The sequence below is a fragment of the Neomonachus schauinslandi genome, chromosome 5, assembly GCF_002201575.2.
Source record: "Neomonachus schauinslandi chromosome 5, ASM220157v2, whole genome shotgun sequence".
In the NCBI taxonomy this organism is placed as follows: domain Eukaryota; kingdom Metazoa; phylum Chordata; class Mammalia; order Carnivora; family Phocidae; genus Neomonachus; species Neomonachus schauinslandi.
In genome coordinates this window covers 45,151,613-45,173,979 of record NC_058407.1, presented here as the reverse complement: position 1 = coordinate 45,173,979, position 22,367 = coordinate 45,151,613, and the positions used below count along the sequence as shown (strand labels likewise).

Sequence of the window (22,367 nt, the reverse complement as noted above, 5' to 3'; positions counted from 1 at the left end):
GGGCGTGGTATTATCGCAGTTCCTATCAAAATACCTTACTAAAGGTCATGTGTGAGTTGCCGTAATCAGACTCAAATTCAGAAACTTCACAAACAGAAGGGGAAAGTCTCTGTGTGGGTGCTCGGATAGAGGGCTGGGATTCCTTTAATCTTCGCCACAGTCTTACTATCCCGATTTTCAGATGAGAAACAGAGGCTGAAGGTGTGACTTACCTATGGCCACAAAGCCAGGGCCACGTTTACTGGCTCCTAATATATGGTCTTCCCATCATACCAAACAGAAATGGCCTGTGAGTGGCTCAAAGTCTCGTCCCCAGGAAAACTCAAAGGCAAAAACACTTTAATTAAGCGTCCCTCCTTGGGAAAAAATTGGCGCATGCGCGGTATGCACCAGACACCCCACCCTAGCGGCTTGTGATCCACTCAGTACGCATGCGCCAGGCTGTTCTCACCCGCCCCTTCGCTCCGTGCTGTTCCCCCCACTCCCCGCCCCTTTCCCGCCCGGATATCAGCCTAGTTTTGGCGGATGTTGTTGTGAATCCCAGAGACACGTGAGGCGCTGCTACGTCATCACAGGCACGCGAAGGAAACATGGCGGCGGAGAGTGTTGTGAGCGGGAAGGTAAGTAACGGCCCCGGCGAACGTCCCTACTTTTCTCTGGGATGGTGTGCTTTTGTTGCTTGGAGGCCGGTTGGGGAGGGACGTGAAGGCCATTCTGTATCAGGAACAGCTTGTGGCGGATGTAAGAGAAGAGGACTTGGTCGTGTCAGCTGTTTTCTCGAGATTGCCGGCTCAGTCAGGGAATTAGAGACCGGCTCCTGCTCCAAGGCCAGCTAGGCCTCGGGCGCAGTTCTGCTCTGCACTGCCCCGCAGCAGGGGGCTTTAATTTGTATTGCTTTTTCTAAGAGACAGGTAGTTGCCTAGTTCCTTTCTTTTGTGGTTCACTTTTTCCTTACTCTAGTTCTTTAGATGTACTCTTCTGACTCCAGCGTCTTTTTTTCTTTTCCTTTGAGGCGTTAATCTAACTTTCCCGTCTTTCTCTGCTTCACTCTGGTGAAGGCATCTTTGCCCCCATCGGGAGGAGCTGAAAACAGGTGTTGTGCAGCTGTGCACGTAGAAGAAAAGAGTGTATTGGATTCATTTTACCAGACTGCCGAGTTGGCTGGTGCTTATGAGCAGCAGGGCATGTTTCCACTCAGGGAGCAGGAGATTTAGACCATCTCACGCTTGTCTAGGAAGGCGTTAGTTACGGTATTTCATAGAGGTCTCTATGATGTTCTCGTGGGGAGTATCTGTGATCCTGTCTTAACTCCCTCCTAGTTCGTTAGGAACTAGGATTAGTGCGGAGGAGATATCGTTGTATATTGCCTATATACGTTCCGAGGGCACATCTTAATGCCTGTTATTTAGGACTGTCATGACATGCCACAGGCAGTATTTCCTATTGCGGGAGTATTTCGTAAACAGTTGGGTCTGGTGATGACTCATGGAAAACTAATGACTACGTATTTACTTGTCACCAGTAGCTTCCTCTGGTGATCGAGTTTGAGTCATTTTCTCTGTGCTGCTCTCCTTATCCCATTTTGAATTATTTGACAATGTTTGTGGTTTGGTGTATGGACCACTAGACTTGGCCGCAGAATAACACATATGGTCTTGGTTTTGCTGTTACTTTGAAGTGTGACCTTGGGAAGCTGAGCAAGTATGACTTTTCTGTCCTTCGTAAATTTTTTCTCCAGAATAGTGGTGGTGCCAGTTGTTATTTGTATTGGAGTTGTTGGGACTACATGAAATAATAAAAACATTAAGATTTCATACTTCTGCATATTGGCTATTTTAAATGATAGATTGGTCATAGTTTTTTTGATTATTCATGCTCTTTGATTGTCTTGTTAGTTTTTAAGTCTTCATAGCAGATGCTGATTTTCTATATGATTCATTACATACTTGAAAGTTATCCTGCTTGATTTTTTGTCTGGACCGATTCAATTTAGGTCTTTCCAAGAAGGGATCCTTTCCTTGAACTATGCTTCCCTCTTTCAGGCATGGATTGTTTATGAGAGAATCCTTGAGATGGTGAAGCCCAGTTGTGAAATATAAGACTTTTTTCACCCTTTCCTTCCAGTCACTCTCTTTCATATCTGACTTTTTTTTAAAGATTTTATTTATTTGAGAGAGAGAATGAGAGAGAGAGCGCAAGAGAGGGGAGGGTCAGAGGGAGAAGCAGTCCCGAATGCAGGACTCAATCCCAGGACTCCAGGACCATGACCTGAGCCAAAGGCAGTCGCTCAACCAACTGAGCCACCCAGGCACCCCCTAATCTGACTTTTTTATAAAGATTTTATTTATTTATTTTAGAGAGAGAGAGCGTGAGCGGGGCAGGGGCAGAGGGAGAGAGAGAATCTCAAGCAGACTCCCTGCTGAGCATGGAGCCCCCACGTAGGGCTCAGTGCCATGACTCAAAGATCAGGACCTGAGCTGGAATCAAGAGTTGGGCATTCAGCCGGCTGAGCCACCCAGGTGCCCCCATAATCTGATTTCTTAAAATTAGTCTTTTATTTCATAACTGTGCTTCATCATCTCATTTATTCTCACTCATTGTAATTTGACACCCATTACCATCATACCACCTAAATTATGTTTCTATGCCAAAACCTGCTCCTCTCCCAAATAATACTATCATGACGCGCAAACCCAACTTATTCTTCCCTCAGTAAGTTCAGATCTAGTTTAATGGTATCATTCAGTGGTTGCATGTAAAACAAACTTGGAGACGTCCATTTCAATAAAAATTTATCAAGAACCAAGTCCTATGCACAAACAATGAATCATGGAACACTTCATCTAAAACTAATGATGTAATGTATGGGGATTAACATAAGAATAAAAAAAAAAAAAAAAGAACCAAGTCCTACCAGTTTACCTTAAAGAAGTTTCTTAAATTTCTGCATACTCTTCATTCTCTGTTTTTAGTCCATTTAGTCTGCCTCTAGTCTTGAGTTCTTAGCTGATTTTTCTCCTTGTTGCAGTTTCTTTGCCCACAGTCCCCTCTCTACACCACCACTGGAGGGTTGGTTGGTTGGTTGGTTGGTTTTGTAATGTACAAATCTGATTGTTTCTTGCTTTAAAAAAACAAACAAAATCTGGGGCACCTGAGTAGCTTGGTTGATTAAGCATCTGATTCTTAATTTTGGCTCCGGTGGCGATCTCAGGGTCATGACATGGAGCCCTGCATCTGCTCTGCACTCAGCATGGAGTCTGCTTGAGATTCTTTTTTTCCCTGTGCCTAACTTCACACTTATTGTGACGTCAGTCAAATTACTTACCCTTTCTGTGCTTCAGTCTCCTCGTTTGTAATATGGGGATGATATAGTACCTACTTAATGGGATTGTGGAGAGGATCAATAAGTAAATATGTTAGAAGAAATCCTAGCACGTGGTAGATGCTGTGTAGGTGTTAATTCGTAATCTCAATTTCTCTGCAAGTCATTGGGTATAGCAGAATTTTAAAGATTTACAATATGGTTTTGGTATGGGTATAAACTTACATTTTTGAAGTTAGCTCTACCTCTGATTCTCATTTTTACTTTAGGAATTGAAAAATACCTTGTTTCAGAAATCATGTAGTTTTGATGAATGAAAAATCATCCTAATTGGGCAGTGGGTAAGGAGATGGAGTTTGATTGTCTGGGTTCAGACCTCTGGTTCCACTGCTTTATGGCTGTATACTTTGGGCAAATTTCTTAACTTCCTTGAGCCCAGTGTTCTCATTTGTAAATGAGGAATAATTATATTTCCATCATGGAATTGTAAAGAGGATTAAATGAGTTAATATTTGCAAAGCATTCAGAACAGTGCCTGGTGTCAAGTAAGTGCTCAATAAATGTTAGCTGCTACTATTGTTAAGGAAAATCTTTCAGATTTCTTAAACATTATAAAATTATTATTGGTTAGGAAATAGTTGAATATTTATTTTTGCTGCCGTTTTCCACAAAAATTTAAGCTGCTCACAAATATAAAAGCAATATAGTTATGTAAAATACATTAGGAAAAAAAGTAAAAGGAAAGTAAGGGTAAAAAAGGTAAATGGTACTGGAAGTATATTTATTAAATAAACTGTATGCTTTAGTGGGGCACAGTTTAGCTCTTAAGTTTTTTAGCAGCCAAAGTAAAGAGGGGAACCTGATCCATTATAAGGATGATAGGATCCACACTCAAATAAAACCAAAAGTAAAACCCCAAAAATCTAGTTTCTGAAGGGTAGACCAGAGAATAAAGTTTCCTGTAGGTTTTTGTACTATGTAATATAACGTATGTACTTATATGGTATATTGCATCTTTTTTTTTTTTTTTTTTAGAGATTATTTGAGGGAGGAGGATAGTGTGAGAGCCTGCGGGGGGGAGGGGCAGAGGGAGAGAGAAACTCACGCAGACTCTACAATGAATGTGGAGCCTGATGTGGGGCTCCATCCTATGACCCCTGAGATCATGACCTGAGCTGAAACCAAAAGTCGGACACTCAACCGACTGCACCATCAGGTGCCTCTGTATCTTCTTGGTAAGAAAAAAGGACCGTGTAATGCCTCTAGGATGCTGATAGTTTTATGCCAGTGGGTAGTTCAGTTGTTACTAAATACAGGGTACCAATTTGACATCTTCAGGTCTCTGATGATTTGACTAAATCAAGGGTAGGTTTTTGTCAGCATGTGGATGAATTCAATTTTACATGAATATTGTTTTTAGCTGAGCTTTTGAAAATAGGTTTGAGTTTGATTAGAAACCCTGATTAGTTTTTAGAGTTCACCTTTTTTTTCTTTTAACTGTCTGTAGAACAATATGTTTTAACAGTCAACCAACCAGAGAAAGTGACATCCTCTTGTGAATATTGAGGGAAGAAACAGGGACACTGCTTGTAAAGACCATCCTGTGTCTTCTATAACTGGTGGACAGAATTGAATTAATAGAATGAGTTGAATTTACCTATCACAGAAAAGGCAGGAGAAAGGAGATAGCCTGAAATAGGTTTTGGCCTTAGACCCACTGCTCTGATTGTTAGTTTACTTTCATTCATTTATTCAACAAATATTTATTAAGCATCTGATTTGTTCCAAGCACTATATTAGGCATTGGGTGTATATCAGATAGCCCCTTACCTTCTTTCTTAAAGACTTAAGTTCTTTAGAGGGAAAATACTCAGTAACACCCACCTCTTTGTCTTGTCTAAATAAGAAATGCAAAATGAATTTCACGTCCTTGAAGTAGGTGCTATTTTTAGTGAATGTTTGTATTCTGAAGACCAGTAAACTGACTCATTATGAGGGCAGGGCCTGAAGTGTTTCACCTGCATCTAGCCAAGATTCTGGCACATAGTAGGTATTCAGTGATTAGGAATGAGCAAGAAGATAGAGAAAATGAGTGGGGAGAGATGGAATCACTAAGAGTCCTCTTGTCTTGGAGTTAAAAAGTTCTATTTTAGTACACTTGGGTTTCACTCTATTTTTACTGTGACTGTTTTAGAATTTAGTTCTATCGGAAAAAAACATGAAACAATTGGGAAATCAGCTGTTATTTTTTAAGAGTTTGCTTTGATGGCACTCTTAGTAGGAATTCATATAACTTGAATTTGGCTCCTTATAACTTGTAACTTGAATTTGGCCCCTTCTCATTCCCTTTAGATATGCTTATAGTCCTGTAAAACCCTTGTGCTTAAGAAATGGAAAGAATATTCTAGTATCTAGATTTTCCTGGAGAACTTTTCTTTTCCTAGACTAGATCTTATAACATGGTAATACCTTCCTGGTGTAAAATACAATATGTCTTTTTTTTTTTTCCCCTGGTATTCTTTATTATTTTTTTTAAGATTTTATTTATTTGTTAGAGAGGGAGAGAGTGCACAAGCGGGACAGCTGCAGGCAGAGGGAGAAGCAGGCTCCCCACTGAGCAAGGAGCCTGATGCAGGAGTTGCTCCCAGGGCTCTGGGATCATGACCTGAGCCAAAGGCAGACGCTTAACTGACTGAGCCACCCAGGCATCCCTTTTTCTGGCATTCTTTAGCAAACATTTTAATACCTTTTGTATGTTGAGTTCTTTGGATACTGAGTGGTTAAACATAGACTTTATTTTTGATACAGTACAGTAGTTTGCAAATTTAACATGTTAGTTTATGAGTTAATAAAAACATGGCTTTTGGGGGGGAAAGAATTAAAATGTTAGGTCTTTGATGGGACATAGCTGCTGGGACTAAATGAAAAATTATAACCCAGCTTTTTTATTTTTACTTTTTGGTGGAAGGAAATCCTTATGAAACCTATTTACTGTCTCTTAATGTGGAACACTGTAATGTATTTGTAGTCCTTGGTATAAGAGAAGTCATTCATTTAGTCCTCATTGTACCTCCACAGACTGCTAAATTATTCCTGTCCTCCTGTCTGACATTGTTTGGCACACTGTTGCCCTTAAGAAGCAATAATGGTTCTGCTGCCTGCCATTTGAGAATTGTAACATCCTTAATATCTCAACATCTCTATATCTTCACTCCCAGAATTTCTGTGACTTGTTACTCTTAAAACCATTTATGTTCTACATTTCTTTTGTTCCACAGTCATTACTGATTAACTTGTCTCAAATAAAGCTCACTGTTTACTTTTTTCCTTCTGTATCCCTATCTCAGTGAATAACCTCATCCACTCAGTTTTGTCCCTGATTTCTCTTCTCTTCCTCTCCCACATCTAATCAGTCATGAAGTCCTTCCTATCATTTTGACCTTCTAAATATATTTCTAAGCCATCTGCCTTTCTTCATCCCCACCGCCACTGCTGTACTTCAAGCCACCATGACTCTCTCCCTCCCTGGATTATTGCAGCTGTTCATTCTTGGCTCTGCAGCCAGTGTGTGTGCTTAGAAAAGGCAAGTCTGACCATGGCATTCCCCTGCTAGAACTTTTTAATGGCTTTCTAGTGCAAAGAGTTTTCTTCAGGACAAATTCCAAACTCCCAAATTCTTGAGCATGGTTTGTGTAACTCTTTGTGATCTGATATGTCTCTACTCTTGTCTCTAAACTCTTTTACCTCTACTGTCTGGTCTGGATTGCAGCCATGCACTGAACTGCTGCTTCCTGTGTAGAACATATACTTTTTGCCAAGAGCATAAGCCCTTTTGTAGTTAAAATTGTCATTCTCCAGGTCTCAGTTTACATGTCCCTCTAAGTCTTTCTGATTTCTCATCCTGCCGAGTCCTTTTTTTTTTTTTAAAGATATTTTTTATTTGTTTATTTGACAGAGAGATAGCACAAGTAGGCAGAGTGGCAGGCAGAGGGAAAGGTAGAAGCAGGCTCTCCAGGGAGCCCGATGCAGGGCTCGATCCCAGGACCCTGGGATCATGACCTGAGCCGAAGGCAGCTGCTTAACCAACTGAGCCACCCAGGCGCCCCCATCCTGCCAAGTCCTTAGGTCTAGATTAGATATCATTTATTAGGTCCTCCTGTGGTATCCTATTCATGCTGTTTTCTTGTCCTAATCCCCTCTTAGATTGTAAATGCTATGAAGGCAGTGACTGAATCTTACATATTTATACCTAGAAACATGCTCTGTGCCTGGCACATTGTATGCATTCATTATGTATTTTTTGGAGAAATAACTGAAAATGACATCTCATTCAGGAGCCAGTGCATACTTCCATCACACTCTGCTATGGCAATTTATTTACTGGTTTACATGACATTACTGGTTTAGGCAGATACTTTTTTTTGGTGTGTGTTTTTCCACCAAAATCTTTTATTCCCAGTATTTTGTTGAAGCTTCATAAATGTGTAGAGTGTATGAGTAAAGAAACTTCTAAATCAGATTAGGTGGAGAGGGGGTGGTGGGAAGAGTTTGGATGGGCTATTGGTCTTTTGAAGGATTTAGAAGTTATCTGCAGAGAGAATGTGTAATGAAGAGAGAATAAAAGAGTGCACACATAAAAAGGCACAAGGCTTTGAGGGAACAGGTGAGTTCAAAGTGGCCCAAGGCAGGAAGTTGGTATGTATTGGGGGGTGTCAGGTGTTGATTCGCTGCAGAGGTAAAATATAGAGAGTGCAGTCAGAAGGATTTTTAAGCTCAGTCATGGCATGGTCAGATGTACATTTTTATAAAGATCAATTTTGGCAGTGTTTACACATTACTCACTTTACACAAATTATTGAAAGGTGACTAGATTGGGAGAAGAGAGACCAGAATGTTATTTTAGCAACTCAGGATAGAAATGATGAGGGGTCAAAGTCAGAGGTGAAGGTTTGAGTGATTTAGGAGATAGGATGGGGATGATGAAAAAAAAGGATGACTGGGTGGATGGGATGTCTTTAACAGCGCTGGGACTATCAGAAGAGCAGATATAGGGTAAAACATACTGAGCTTAAGATGCCTGTGGGTTATTCAAATGAAATATCAAGTAGGTGCTTAGATATTTGGGTGTGGAGTTCATTAGAATTTCTGGGTTCACTCTGGTATTTTGTGGGGGTAACCTTCTCTAACCAAAGTTTAAATTTTCAATATGCTTAATGGTTTTAAAGATTATTTATTTATTTATTTGACAGAGACAGTGAGAGAGGGAACACAAGCAGGGGGAGTGGGAGAGGGAGAAGCAGGCTTCCCGCTGTGCAGGAGCCCGATGTGGGGCTCCCAGGACCCTGGGACCATGACCTGAGCTGAAGGCAGATGCTTAACAACCGAGCCACCCAGGCGCCCCCTGCTTAATGGTTTTAAAGAAACTGAATTTTTAAAACTTTTTTTGTTGTTCAATTTAGCTTATAAAATTAACATAGCTACTACAGTTCAAGAATGTATGTTATGCATAGTAGGTGTTGGATTAACATGTTTAAACAGATACTTAGGGCAAGAATTTTACCCCTAAGCTTAATAGTAAATTTTAAAAAGCTGGGTTGAATTGTAAAATTTTGAAAATAAAGATTATGATAATAATACAAATAAAAATCCAATCCCATCCCACTCAAGTGTAGGAACAATATAAAAAATTACTTGCTGGTGTGTTGTGCAACTTATCTTTTCCAGCTTTTTTTGTCAGAAAGTAGCATGGTCTTGAGTTGGATAGTCCCAAGTACATTTCGGTTTATCTAGAAAGGTGAATTTATCTGTTTGCCTTCCTCATTTTTGCCTTTTAATTTTAACTTTTGCTAAATTAGAGGTCATCAAGTTTATTCTAAAACATTTGCTGTGGTCTAGAGTTCTTTTAATAAGTTATATCTGGCGGAGTTCCTTTGCTAAAGGAAAAAAATGTGCAGTTTGTTTTGCCATCAGCAGGCCATCATCACTGAGAGTTTTATAAATATACTTACCTGCTTAGGCATCTTAGCAAATATTTAAGAACAGATAAGATCCTGGAGGGCATGAGGCAGTTTTATTCCAAATGAACAACTTTTCTCCTTTTTTTAGTACTTTAATACATTGTTCTTTTCCTCCCCCTCCCAAGAGGGTGGGTAGTGCTTAGAATATTCTAGTTTGTGTAAAGATTTTACCTTTTTTATAACATTGCCAGGTACATGCAAGGAACTTTATCTTGTTTATTTTCTGTTCTTCATGATGTCTGGCACGTAATAAGTGCCTAATAAAAGTTTCAGTTTGAATCAGTTTTATATAATTAGCTTAATACCACTAAGTGGCAAGTCTTTGTTGATAGTTGTTTGCTCCCTATGGACACCTAATCTGCAATGAAAACAGGGTGTAATCTCATTTTTATTTTGAGGCAGGATCAACTTCCCTTTTCTTTTTTTTTTTTTTTAAGGGAACTATCTATTTACGTATTTACCTTTATATGGGGTTTTACAGTTTAAAACAATAGACCTTTCATGTAAAATATTTTTCATACAGTTTGAGGTACAATTGACAATAAGTTACAACTTATTGTCATAAGTTATACATACAGTGTGTAATTTGATAACTTACGCATGTGTATACTGTGAACCCATCAACACAATCAAGATGATGATATTTCTGTCAGTTTCCTCTTGACTCACAGTAATCTATCACTACTTTTACCTTGTCCATAGGCAACCACTGAGCTTCTTTTTATCACTTTTTATCACTATAGATTAGTTTACATTTTCTAGAATTTCATATAAATTCAGCATATTTATTTTGAGATTCATTAATATTGCATGTATAATTAGTTTATTCATTTTTATTGCCAAATAGTATTCCATTGTATGGGTATACCAAGATTTGTTCATTCATTAACCTGTTGATAGACATTTGGATTTTTTTCTACTTTTGGCTGTTACAAATAGAGCTTCTACGAAAATTGGTATAGTCTTTGTATGAACAGATGCTTTCTGTTTTCTTGGGCAGATACCACGGAGTAGAATGGCTGGATCATGTTAGTTGCACGCTTAGCATTTTAAGAAACTGCCAAACTATTTTCCCAAGTAGATGTACCATTTTTACATTCTCACTGTGGTGTATGAAAGTCCCAACTGTTCCACATCTCTGTCAACATTTGGCATGTTAGTCTTTTTAATTATAGCCATTGTAATAGATGTGTAGTATTTCATTATGGTTTCAATTTGCATTTCCCTAATGATTAATGATGTTGAGCATCTTTTCATGTAGTTTTATGCCATCCCTATATCTTCCTTGGTGAAGTGTCTGTTCATATCTTTTCCCCATTTTAAACTGTGTTACTCATTTTCTCGTTACTGAGTTTTGAGAGTTCTTATGTTCTGGATATAGGTCCTTTATTAGATATGTGATGTGATTTGCAAATGTCTTTTCCCTGCCTGAGCCTTGGCTTTTCATTTGCTTGATAATGTCTTTTAAAGAGCAGAAGTGTTCAATTTTGTTGATGTGTCAGTTTTTTTCTTTTATGCTTTTGGTGTCATTTCTAAAAAATTTTTGCTGAACCAAGGCCATAAGATTATCACCTATGTTTTCTTCCTCAATTTTGTAGGTTTTGTTTTGTTTTTTTTAATTTATTTATTTGAAAGAGAGAGCACATGCATGCAAGCACAGTTTAGGAAGGGGCAGTGGGAGAGAGAGAATTTCAAGCAGACTCCTGCTGAGTGTGGTGTCTGACATGGAGCTTGATCTCACCCCCCTGAGATCACGACCCGAGCCTAAACCAAGAGTCAGATGCTTAGCTGACTGTGCCACCCAAGAACCCCCGTAGATTTACTTTTTACCTTTAAATCTGTGACCCATTTCAATTTAATTTGTGTATGTGGTGCAGTATATGGATTGAAGTTTATTTTTTGCACACTGAAGAACAGTTTTTCAAGTGCTATTGAAAAGACTATTCTTTGCTGAATTGCTTTTGTACTTTTGTCAAAAATAAATTTACCATATATATATATATGTGGATTTTTGAACTCTTTATTCTGTACTGTCAGTCTGTTTATTTTTCTTTACATCAATAATACATTTTCTTGATTACTATAGATTTATATTGAGTCTTATAGTGAGGTATGTCAGTGCTTCACCATTATTCTCTTTCAAGGCTGATTTGATTATTCTAGGTCCTTTGAATTTCCACCAAATTTAGAATCAGCTTGTTAATATCTCCAAAAGAGCCTGCTGGGATTTTGATTGGCATTGCAATCAATCTAGAGGTCAGTTTGGGGGAGAATGGACATCTTAGCAATATGATTCTCCTGAGCCATGAACATGGTGTATTTTGTATGTAAGTTAGGTCTTCTTTCATTTCTCTCAAATACGTTTATAATCTTCAGTTTAGAAGTCTTGCATATCTTTTAGATTTATAAGTGAGCAGAGAAAGATAGTTGTCATGTGGTTTCACTTATATGTGGAATATAAGAAACAGCATAGAGGATCATAGGGGAAGGGAGGGAAAATGGAATGGAAAGAAATCAGAGAGGGAGACAAACCATGAGGAAACATAGGAAACAAACAGGGTTGCTGGAGGGGAGGTAGGTGGGGGGCTGGGGTAATTGGGTGATAGTCATTAAGGAGGGCATGTGATGTGATGAGCACTGGGTGTTATATGAAACTGATAAATTATTGAATTATTGAACACTACATCTGAAACTAATGATGTACTATATGTTGGCTAATTGCATTTAAATAAGAAGATTTATATCTGAGTACCTGATAGTTTTTGATGTTATTGTAAATGCTGTATTTAATATATATTTATATTTATATATTAATATATAGTTGATTTTTGTATATTGATCTTGAGTCCTGGATTCTTGTAAATAAATTCACTTAGGGGGCGCCTGGGTGGTTCAGTCGTTAAGTGTCTGCCTTCGGCTCAGATCATGATCCCAGGGTCCTGGGATCGAGCCCCGCTTCGGGCTCTCTGCTCGGTGGGAAGCCTGCTTCTCCCTCTCCCACTACCCCTGCTTGTGTTCCCTCTCTTGCTGTGTCTCTCTCCGTCAAATAAATAAATCTTTAAAAAAATAATAATAAATTCACGTAGTTTTAGTAGCTTTTTTGTAGATTCTACTGGATTTTCTACATAGACAATCATGTCATCTGCAAATAAGTTGTATTACTTCTTTGTTCCAATATAGATGTCTTTTATTTTTTCTTTATTGTGATATCTAAAACCTCAAGTACAGTGTTGAACAGAGTAGTAAGACTGGACACCCTTATCTTGTTCTTGATCTTAGGAAAAAAACATTCAGTCTTTATATGATATGTGGTATCAGCTCTAGTGTTTCATAGGTGCCTTTTATCAGACTGAGAAAGGTTCTTTCTATTCTTAATTTGCTGAGAGTTTTTGTCAGAAATGGATGTTGGATTTTGTTGAATGCTTTTTCTGCACCTTTTAAGATCATATGGTTAGGGCGCCTGGGTGGCTCAGTCGTTAAGCGTCTGCCTTCGGCTCAGGTCATGATCCCAGGGTTCTGGGATCGAGCTCTGCATCAGGCTCCCTGCTCGGCGGAGAGCCTGCGTCTCCCTCTCCCCCTGCTTGTGTTCCCTCTTTTGCTGTGTCTCTCTCTCTCAAATAAATAAAATCTTAAAAAAAAAAAAATCATATGGTTATTCTTTTTTTTTTTTAATTTTTAAAAAAATATTTATTCATTCGAGACACAGAGATACAGAGAGAGAGAGAGCACGAGCAGGGGGAGAGGCAGAGGGAGAAGCAGGCTCCCTGCTGAGCCAGGAGCCGGACATGGGGCTTGATCCCAGGACCCTGGGATCATGACCCGAGCCGAAGGCAGATGCTTAACCATCTGAGCCACCCAGGTGCCCCAAGATCATATGGTTATTCTTTAAAATTTTTTTCACTATGGTGAATTTACAGGGATTGATTTTTGAATATTAAACCAACCTCAAGTAGGGTAAACCCCACTTGGTCATGAAGTATTTTCATTTTTGCATATTGTTGGATTCAGTTTGCTAAATTTTGTTTAGAATTTTTGCATCTAAGTTCATGAGATATATTGGTCTATAGTTTTATATTCTTGTAATGTTTTAGTTTCATTTTGGTGTCAGGGTAATAATGCTGGCCTCATAGAATGGTTGGGAAGTTACTCTTCAGTTTTCTGAAAGAGTTTGTGTAGGGTTGGTATTACTTCTATAAATATTTGGCAAAATTCATCAGTAGAAGCATCTGGGCCTGGAATTTTCTTTGTCTTAAGGTTTTTAACTACAAATTCAATTTCCTTAATTGATACTGGGCTACTCAGGTTATCTATTTCATCTTGAGTGAGCTTTGATAGCTTTGTCTCTTAAGGAATTTATCTGTTTTTTCTAAGTTGTCAAATTTATTAGTCTAAGGTCAAGAAATTTCTTAGTATCTTTTTTCCCTTTTTTTTTCGTGGTATCTTTTTTCTGTGTAAATCTGTAGTGATGTTAATGCTCTAATTCTTAATATTGGTTAATTTGTGTCTTTTGTTTTTTCCTTATCAGTCTGGCTAGAGTTTTACCAGTTTTATTCTTAAAGAAGTAGTTTTTGGTTTCATTGATTTCCCCCTCCCCCATTTTTCTTTTTTGTATTTTTATTGATTTCTTCTCTGATCGTTATTTCTTTCTGCTTACTTTGGGTTTCATTTGCAATTCTTTTTCTAGTATCTTAAGTTAGAAGCTGAGGTCATTAATTTGAGGCCTTTTTTCTTTTCTAATAAAGGCATGTAGTGCTATACATTTCCCACTCACTAAGCACTGCTTAGTGACACTGCACAAATTTTTTCTTTAAAGATTATTCATTTATTTATTTGGGAGAGAGAGAGAGAGCACGAGCGGGGTGGGGGCAGGGGAAAGATGGAGAAGCAGACTTCCTGCTGAGCAGGGTGCCCGATGAGGGGCTCGATCCCAGGACCCTGGGATCATGACCTGAGCTGAAGACAGACGCCCAATCGACTGAGCCACCCAGGTACCCTGACACTGCATAAATTTTTATATGTGTTTGCGTTTTCTTTAAGCTTTTATTTATTTTTTTGAGGTAGAGAGAGCATGAGTGGGGGGGGGCGGTGGGGGAGGCACAGAGGGAGAGGGAGAGTCAGGCTCCCCACCGAGCAGGGAGCCTGACGTGGGGCTCCATCCCAGAGCCCTGAAATCATGACCTGAGCCGAAGGCAGACGCCTAACCGGCTGAGCCACCCAGGTGTCCCTGTGTTTGTATTTTCATTCAGTTCACATTTTTCCTAATTTCCCTTTTGATTTTTTTCTTTGACCCTTGGATTATTTAGAAGTATGTTACTAATTTCTAGATATGTGGGAATGTTCTGAAGATATTTCATTCACTGATTTGTAATTTAATTCTATCGTTGTCACATAATATACTTGAACTCTTAAATATGCTGAGATTTGTTTTATGGTCCAAAATATGATCTGTCTTGGTAGATGTTTTGTATACAGTTGAAAAGAAAGTGTATTCTGTTGTTGGGTAGAGTGTTCTGTAAGTGCCAATCAGGTCAAGTTGTTACATTGTGACTGATATTTTGTCAGCTGTTTTAGGAGTTACTGAAAGAGGTGTGTTGAAATCTGACTCTTAACTGTGGATTTGTTTATTTGTGCAGTTCTATCAGTTTATGTTTAAAATTTTTGAAATTCTGTTGTTAGGTGCATAAACATTTAGGGTTGTTAGATTGTATTGATGTATAGACTACCTTATCATTCTGAAATTATCCTTATACCTGCTAATATTTCTTTGGCTATGAAATTTACTTTTGTCTGATACTAATATAGCCATTCTAGCTTTCTTTTGATTGTGTTAGTGTGATATATCTTTCTTTTTTTTTAAACCTGTTTGTCTCTATATTTAAAATATTTTTAGGTAGCATAGAGTTTGGTTTTATTTTTTATCCAGTCTGACAGCCTCTTTTTAGTTGGAGTCTTTAGATGATTTACATTTAATGCAATTACTGATGTGGTTAAATTTAAATCTGTCATTTTGCTATTTGTTGTCTATTTGTCCCATCTTTTCTTTGTTTCATTTTCTATTTCTGCCTTCTTTGTGATTAACAGAGTAGTTTTAATTATTCCACGTTTACTTCCTTTGTTGACTTATTAGCTATATCTCTTATTTTAGAAATTGCTTTAGGGCTTATAGTATACATCTTTACTACTTTAACTTACCTTAACTTCTACATCTTTAACATTTAACATTTATCTTCGAGAGTTATACTACTTGGCGTAAAGTATAAGAACTTAGAATAATATACTTCCATTTCTCTTCTCCTGACCTTTGTGTTATTTTTATTTTACTTTGCCTGTGTTACAGACCCACAAAACAAAGATATACGTGCATTTATCTAGTTGTGCTTTCTTTTTTTCTCTTTTATTTTAAATTCTGGTATGGTCAATGGAATATTACTCAGCCATCAGAAAGGATGAATACCTATCATTTGCATCGATGTGGATGGAACTGGAGGGTATTTTGCTAAGTGAGAGAAAGCAGAGAAAGACAGTTATCATATGGTTTCACTCATATGGAACATAAGGAATAGCGCAGAGGACCATGGGGTAAGGGAGGGAGAACTGAATGGGAAGAAATCAGGGAGGGAGACAAACCATGAGAGACTCTGGACTCCAGGAAACAAACTGAGGGTTGCAGAGGGAAGGGGGGTAGGGGGGGGAATGGGGTAATTGGGTGATGGGTATTGAGGAGGGCACATGTTATAATGAGCACTGGGTGTTATACGCCACTAATGAATGGTTGAACACTACATCAAAAACTAATGATATTACTATATGTCGGCTAACTGAACATAAAAAAAAGAAAAAAAAATTCTGCTATGGTTAACATAAAGTGTTATATTAGTTTCAGGTGTACAATATAGTGAAAAAATATGGAACACTTCACGAATTTCCATGTCATCCTAATCTTCTCTGTGTATTGTTCCAATTTTAGTTTATGTGCTGCATTCTACTTACACTTTAAACAAAGAGATTTGATTAACAAGAAATAAAATGTGTTTATCCACATAGTTAACTATTTTGGGTGGCTTTCATTTCTGTGTGTAGATTCAGATTTCCTTCTAGTATAATTTGTTCTGCCTGAAAGACTTCCTTTAACATTTTTTGTAGTGTAGGTCTGATGGTGATGGAATTTTTTTTAAAGATTTTATTTATTTGACAGAGAGAGAGATAGCGAGAGCAGGAACACAAGCAGGGGGAGTGGGAGAGGGAGAAGCAGGCTTCCTGCTGAGCAAGGGAGCCCGATGTGGGACTCGATCCTAGGACCCTGGGATCATGACCTGAGCCGAAGGCAGACGCTTATCGACTGAACCACCCAGGCGCCCCTTTTTTAGCTTTTATATGTCTGAAAAAGTATTTTATCTTCTTTTTTTGAAAGATATTTTCTCTGCATGTAAAATTATAGGTTAACAATGTTTTCCTTTCAATACTTTCAAGATGTTCCAAGGAGATAGGAAGAAGCATTGAGAGGTGATGGATATGTTTATGGTTTGATGATGATGGTATCATGGGTGTATCCTTATCCCCAGACTTATTACCAAATCATACACATTAAAGGGGCGCCTGGGTGGCTCAGTTGGTTAAACATCTGCCTTCGGCTCCGGTCATGATCTCAGAGTCCTGGGACTGAGCCCCGCGTCCACGCTCCCAGGGAGCCTGTTTTTCCCTCTCCCTCCACCCCATCCCTGCTCCTGCATGTGCGTGTGTGCGTGTGCCTTCTCTATCTCAAATAAATAAAATCTTTTTAAAAATCATACACATTAGAGGTGCCTGGGTGGCTCTGTTGGCTGTCTGCCTTTGGCTCAGCTTATGATCCCAGGGTCCCCGGATTGAGCCCCACATCGGGCTCTCTGCTCAGCGGGAGCCTCCTTCTCCCTCTCCCTGCCACTCCCCCTGCTTATACTCTCTCTCTGTCAAATAAATAAATTAGATCTTTTTAAAAAAATTGTACACATTAAATTCATGTCAATCATATCTTAGTAACGTGGTTAAAAAGAAAAAAGTGTTTCTTCATTGTTTTCTAGTCTTGTTTCTAAAAAGAAATCTGCTGAACTCGTTATATTTAACATTTTTCTTTCCTCTGGCTGATTTCAAGATTTTCTGTATATTACTGATTTTGTACAATTTGATTATGATGTACCTATATATAGTTCTCTTTGTGATTCTTGCAATTTTGAGTTCATTGGGGTGTTTAGATCTGTGGGTTTATTAGTCTTCATCAAATTTGGAGAAATGTCTGCAGTTATTTTTTCAAAAGAGATCTTTTTCTGTTTCTCCTCTTCATCATCTTCAAGTACTTCAATTATATGTATATTAGACCACCTCAAGTTTTCCTGCAGCTCATTGATGCTCTCTTCACCTTTTCTCAGTCTTTTTTTTCCTGTGTGTATATAGTTTCTATTGCTGTAACTTGAGGTTCATTATTCTTCTGTGATGTCTAATCTGCCATTACTCCTTTTAGTGTATTTTTCATTTTACATTGAAGTTTTCTTCTCTAGAAGTTCACTGGGTGTTTTTTATATTTTTGATGTCTTCTTAGTGATTTCTGACTTTTTCTAGAATCTTGACTATATCCAATTCAGTTATAATAATGCTTTAATATTCTTCTCTGCTAATTCTATTTTTTATGTCATTTGGGGTCATATTTAATTGGTTGATTTTCCTGCTCATTAGGATCAAATTTTCCTGTTAGTGTGCCTGGTAAATTTTTTTTACTAGATGTTAGCTCTTGTGAATTTTATCTTGTTGGTTGTAGATATTTATGTATTTATGTATTATCCTGTTATGTGGAAACCAACAGTTTTGGGTCTTGTTTTTAAACTTTGTTAGATGGGTACAGCACAGCATTTAATGTGGAACTAATTTTTCCCCACTGCTGAGGCTAGGCTGTTCTGAGTACTTTATCCAGTGCCCTGGGAATTATGAAGTTTCCCACTCTGGTGGGAATAGTTCTGTGTGAGCTTGCATATTGTTTCTTCTAATAATTTTAAGTGACTTTCCCCCCTAGCCTTAGTTAATTTAATGTAAATTACTGATACACATGCACTGACCAGTACTCTGCTGGCTACTCAGGGATGGACCTCTGCAGATCTCTTTTGAGTTCTCTGTGCCCTTCTCTCTTCCCTGGGACTCTGTCCTGTGAACTCTGTCTTGGCCTCCCCCAATTCCCAGCTCTATGTCCTCAACTCCAGGAGACTACTAGGTATTGTCTGGGTTTTCTCTCCCTTTGCCAGCTAGAAACTCTCTCAAGACAGTAAGCTCCTGCAGTTGTATGGCTCACCTCATTTGTTTCCTTTGAGCAGTCACTGTCTTTCATTACTTGATAAACAAAACAAAACAAAACAAAAAACAAACTGTTTCAAACGTTTGGTTGGCTTGCTTGCTTTTTTGTTTTTGTTTTTGTTTTCTGGTGAGAGGGTAAATCCAGTCTCTTTCGCTCTATCTTGGCTGCATGTATATTATAGGGTTTTTTCCCCTCTGTTTTTGGTGGGATTAATACCTATTTCTGCTATGTATTTTTTTTTTTTTCTCAGGCTCAGGCTGAGTATTTGACTGTGTTCCAAGTTTGTTTCCTTGGTTGTTAGGAACTCTGAGATCTTTTTCTTCCAGAGGTTTTTTTGTTGTTTGTTTTTTTTTTTGTTTTTAAAGACTTATTTGAGAGAGAGAGAGCAAGAGAGGTGGAGCGCACACATGAGCAGTGGAGAGGGGCAGAGGAAGAGGGAGAAGCAGACTCCTTTCTGAGCAGGGAGCCTGACGTGGGGCTCTATCCCAGGACCCTGAGATCATGAACCAAGCCGAAGGCAGACGCTTAACTGACTGAGCCACCCAGGTGCCCCTCTTCCAGTTTTTGTAATAACCATTTCATTCTTGTTATCTGTATTGGTTTTCTTTTGCTCTGTGTTTTCTGAGAGGTGATGTTGTCAACAAGACATTCAAGAATTTTATCAGGTGCTAAGTATTTAGAGAATGTCACGTAGATATATGGGTAGCTGAAGGTCATCATCACCTCTATAAGAGTGGGTTTATGCCAGTTTGTAATTGATATGAAAGTATCTTTTTTCCCTATTTCATTGGTAGTCTGTGTATAATCTCTGTAAAGATAACATTCTTTCCCCTCCTTCCCTTCCTTTTATTTTGCTGGTATGTGTAGTGGTAGGTGGTGCTATTCCCTCAAATCTGCTTGATGTATCCTTCTGTTTAGTTTCCTCAGTGTATGTCCTTTCATTGTTGAATTCATGTCATGATTTCCATCTGACAGTATTCCTCCACTAGCTATGAGATTTGGTTTAAATTGTTTGTAAAACTGCACATTTTGCTTTTATTACCAGTGATTTTTAGCATTTTGGTTGTAAAACAAAACTTATTTACAGAGAAATGATACGTCTATAACTTCATAAGGCAGACATCCTTGTAACCACCACTTCAGTCAAGAAATAGACCTTTACAGCCACTCCAGAAGATCTTCCATGTACCCTTTTCCCCCAAGTAACCACTGCCCTAACTTTTGTAGTACTTACTTTCTTGCATTTCGTTATTGGTACTAGCATTTTTTAAACACTGCTGTCCTGTCTTTTTTTGGTTTGTATTTCAGTTCTTCTTTTATGTTCTCTACTTAGTATTACTGGATACTTCTTTCAGTTCTTTTTTTTCCTCAGTCTTGCACCTTTTGTCTTTTATGGTATTTGATATTTATTTTTCCTTAGGTAGTTTGTTTATTCTCCTGTTTCATTTTAACACGGTATTTCTTGATTTCGAGAAATTGAACCATACAGGAATCATGGTCCAAAAACCAAAACCCAAAACTACCCCAAACCACCCAAACACGGTATTTCTTGATTTCGAGAAATTGGACCATACAGGAATCATGGTTCAAAAACCAAAACCCAAAACTACCCCAAACCACCCAAATCCTGATTTTGACAACTGTATATCCTATTGTGTACAGTTTTCATACTTTATTTTCCCTGCCAAATAAACTGGAAGATGAAGTGAAAGCACCATTTATATCTTCATTAGAGATGTATCACAGATGTGTTTTTGCCATATAATTTGTTCTGTTATAGAATATCATAAATTTGTGAGTTATTAGGCTTGGAGAATCTGACATAGACTTTTTACAGTATCTCAGATATGTGTGCTAGAGAAATGATTAGGCTGTTATATTTTTACATTCAGTCAGTGCCTTTGTCCTTAGGGTAGCAATCATGGGATGTCTTTACTGCCTGTACATTGTGTTCCTATTTGTGGTGCTTGGTGTGGATAACTCAAGGAGTCTCAAACGTGCTGTCATCTCTAGTAGTGCAGACTTTTGTCTCAGTCTTTTTCTTCTCCTAGCTCTACATTCCCAGCTTCCTGTGCTTGCTTCAGCAGCAAATATACCATTTGCCAACTTCCTGACATTAGTTTTATTTGCCCTTTACCTCATTGGAATATGATTTTTTCTTGTTTTTCTTTCTGACTTACATTTTTTTCCTATTCGTATGAACTCTTCATCTTGTCTCAAATCTCAGGTAGTAGAAAGAGAGGCATTGCTGGTGTCCTTTCTTTGCTTCCTGTAGCACAGAGGACCTACTTATGTTTACAGCATTGGTAATTGCTGACTTCTTCGGATTGGAATATGAGCCATAGTATACTGGAATAATTTTGCTAGTGTCTTTATATACTGCACTTATGTTGATTGGCTTGTCATTGTGTACCCTTTGGACAAATAAAACATGTCAGAGCAGATTTCTGGATCTCAACCCCAGACTAGTGGAAGAACCTTGATCAAATCACTTAACTTCCCTTGCATTTTTTCTCAGTTACAAAGTGGGAATGATAACACATATCTAATTGTGTTATGAGGATCAAATGTGATAACATACAAATGCTGTGTAAAGTAATGCATAATAGAATATTACATGCTCATAATAGCATTTTAACTTTTCTTTTTATTTTGCATTAGAGATTATGAACAAAACCAGAGTAAAGAAATTGGAAACCTGTTTTACTAAATGTATTGCCTCAGATGAAATTCCTGATATCATAATTATTCCCTGTAGCGAAATAATTTTTCATATCAAACAAGCTTGGAGATAGCTTTTCAAATTCTAATTATTACTATTGATGAAGATAGGAAGCAAAATGTCCTATGGCAGAAAGATACTCCTCAGGAATCAATTCACTTATAGAGTCTAATGAAGAAGAAATACCATTTTTATATTGTGTAAGATCAGAATTTTAGTTGGACTTCTGTTTTTGTGTTTTGAGCTATTGAAGGTAGTTGATACCTGTAGAGTTGTATTTTATTAGGCACATGTACTCAGAAGCTTGAGTGATGAACAGACATATGCTGTAAATAAAAAAATAAGTAAAATCATTCCCGCAAAAATAGAGTGAAGGACTATATTAAAATGAATGATTCAAACGAAGATGATATAAAAGAGAGTACTAGCTTTTTGTGTATAATATTTAGAATTACAGAGGGGTTAAAACCAAAGATTTTTGTTTAACGGCCAGATTATTAAGTAGTTAGCTGCTGCATTGATTTATAAATGAAAGACATTTAAAAATTATTTTTAGTCCTAAGCAGCATCATTTTGTACATCTAAGCAATTTCAGAAACTGCTTTCCTCTAGGGAAGCCATGTGAAATTTTTCTGGTAGTTTCTTGAGGCAATAACAGTTGAAATTTAATGGATGAAGGTATTGGGAAATCTGAAATCCACTCCTTTCTTTGGTATGCATGTGGTCTTGAGTAAAGTCACTGAACCGCTTTGTTTCTCAGTTTATTCTTCTGTAAGATGGAGATGGAAATAAAGTCTATTTCTGAGACATTCAATTTGGCTCTGAGGATTAAATAAGATCGGAGTGTTTTGAAAACAATAAATAGTTAAAACTTATCATTTAGTTGTTTACTATTTGAAGTAAATTATGTACTGATGTAACTAGTTTGTTTGGTCCCTGTAAGTCTCATAAGACTTCATAAGGTTTAGGAGCTCAGGAAGGTAAGTTTAT

At 37.9% G+C, this 22,367-nt stretch overlaps 1 protein-coding gene and 1 pseudogene across 7 annotated transcripts in view; one reads left to right on the top strand and one right to left on the bottom strand.

Annotated features, from left to right (window-relative positions):
- Nucleotides 1–412: 412 nt before the first annotated feature.
- The window catches only part of TBC1D15 (TBC1 domain family member 15), an 82,156-nt gene continuing 60,201 nt past the window's right edge, over nucleotides 413–22,367 (top strand). For 5 of the 7 annotated variants that reach the window (XM_021678585.2, XM_021678583.2, XM_021678581.2 and 2 more), the window contains exon 1: nucleotides 591–620. In XM_021678585.2, coding sequence (XP_021534260.1) covers nucleotides 591–620 — 30 coding nt within the window. Of the gene's footprint in view, nucleotides 621–22,367 lie in introns of all 7 variants that reach the window. The other 2 variants (XM_021678580.2, XM_021678586.2) reach the window with 2 other exon arrangements.
- On the bottom strand, nucleotides 16,239–16,331 carry LOC123324991 (annotated as a pseudogene).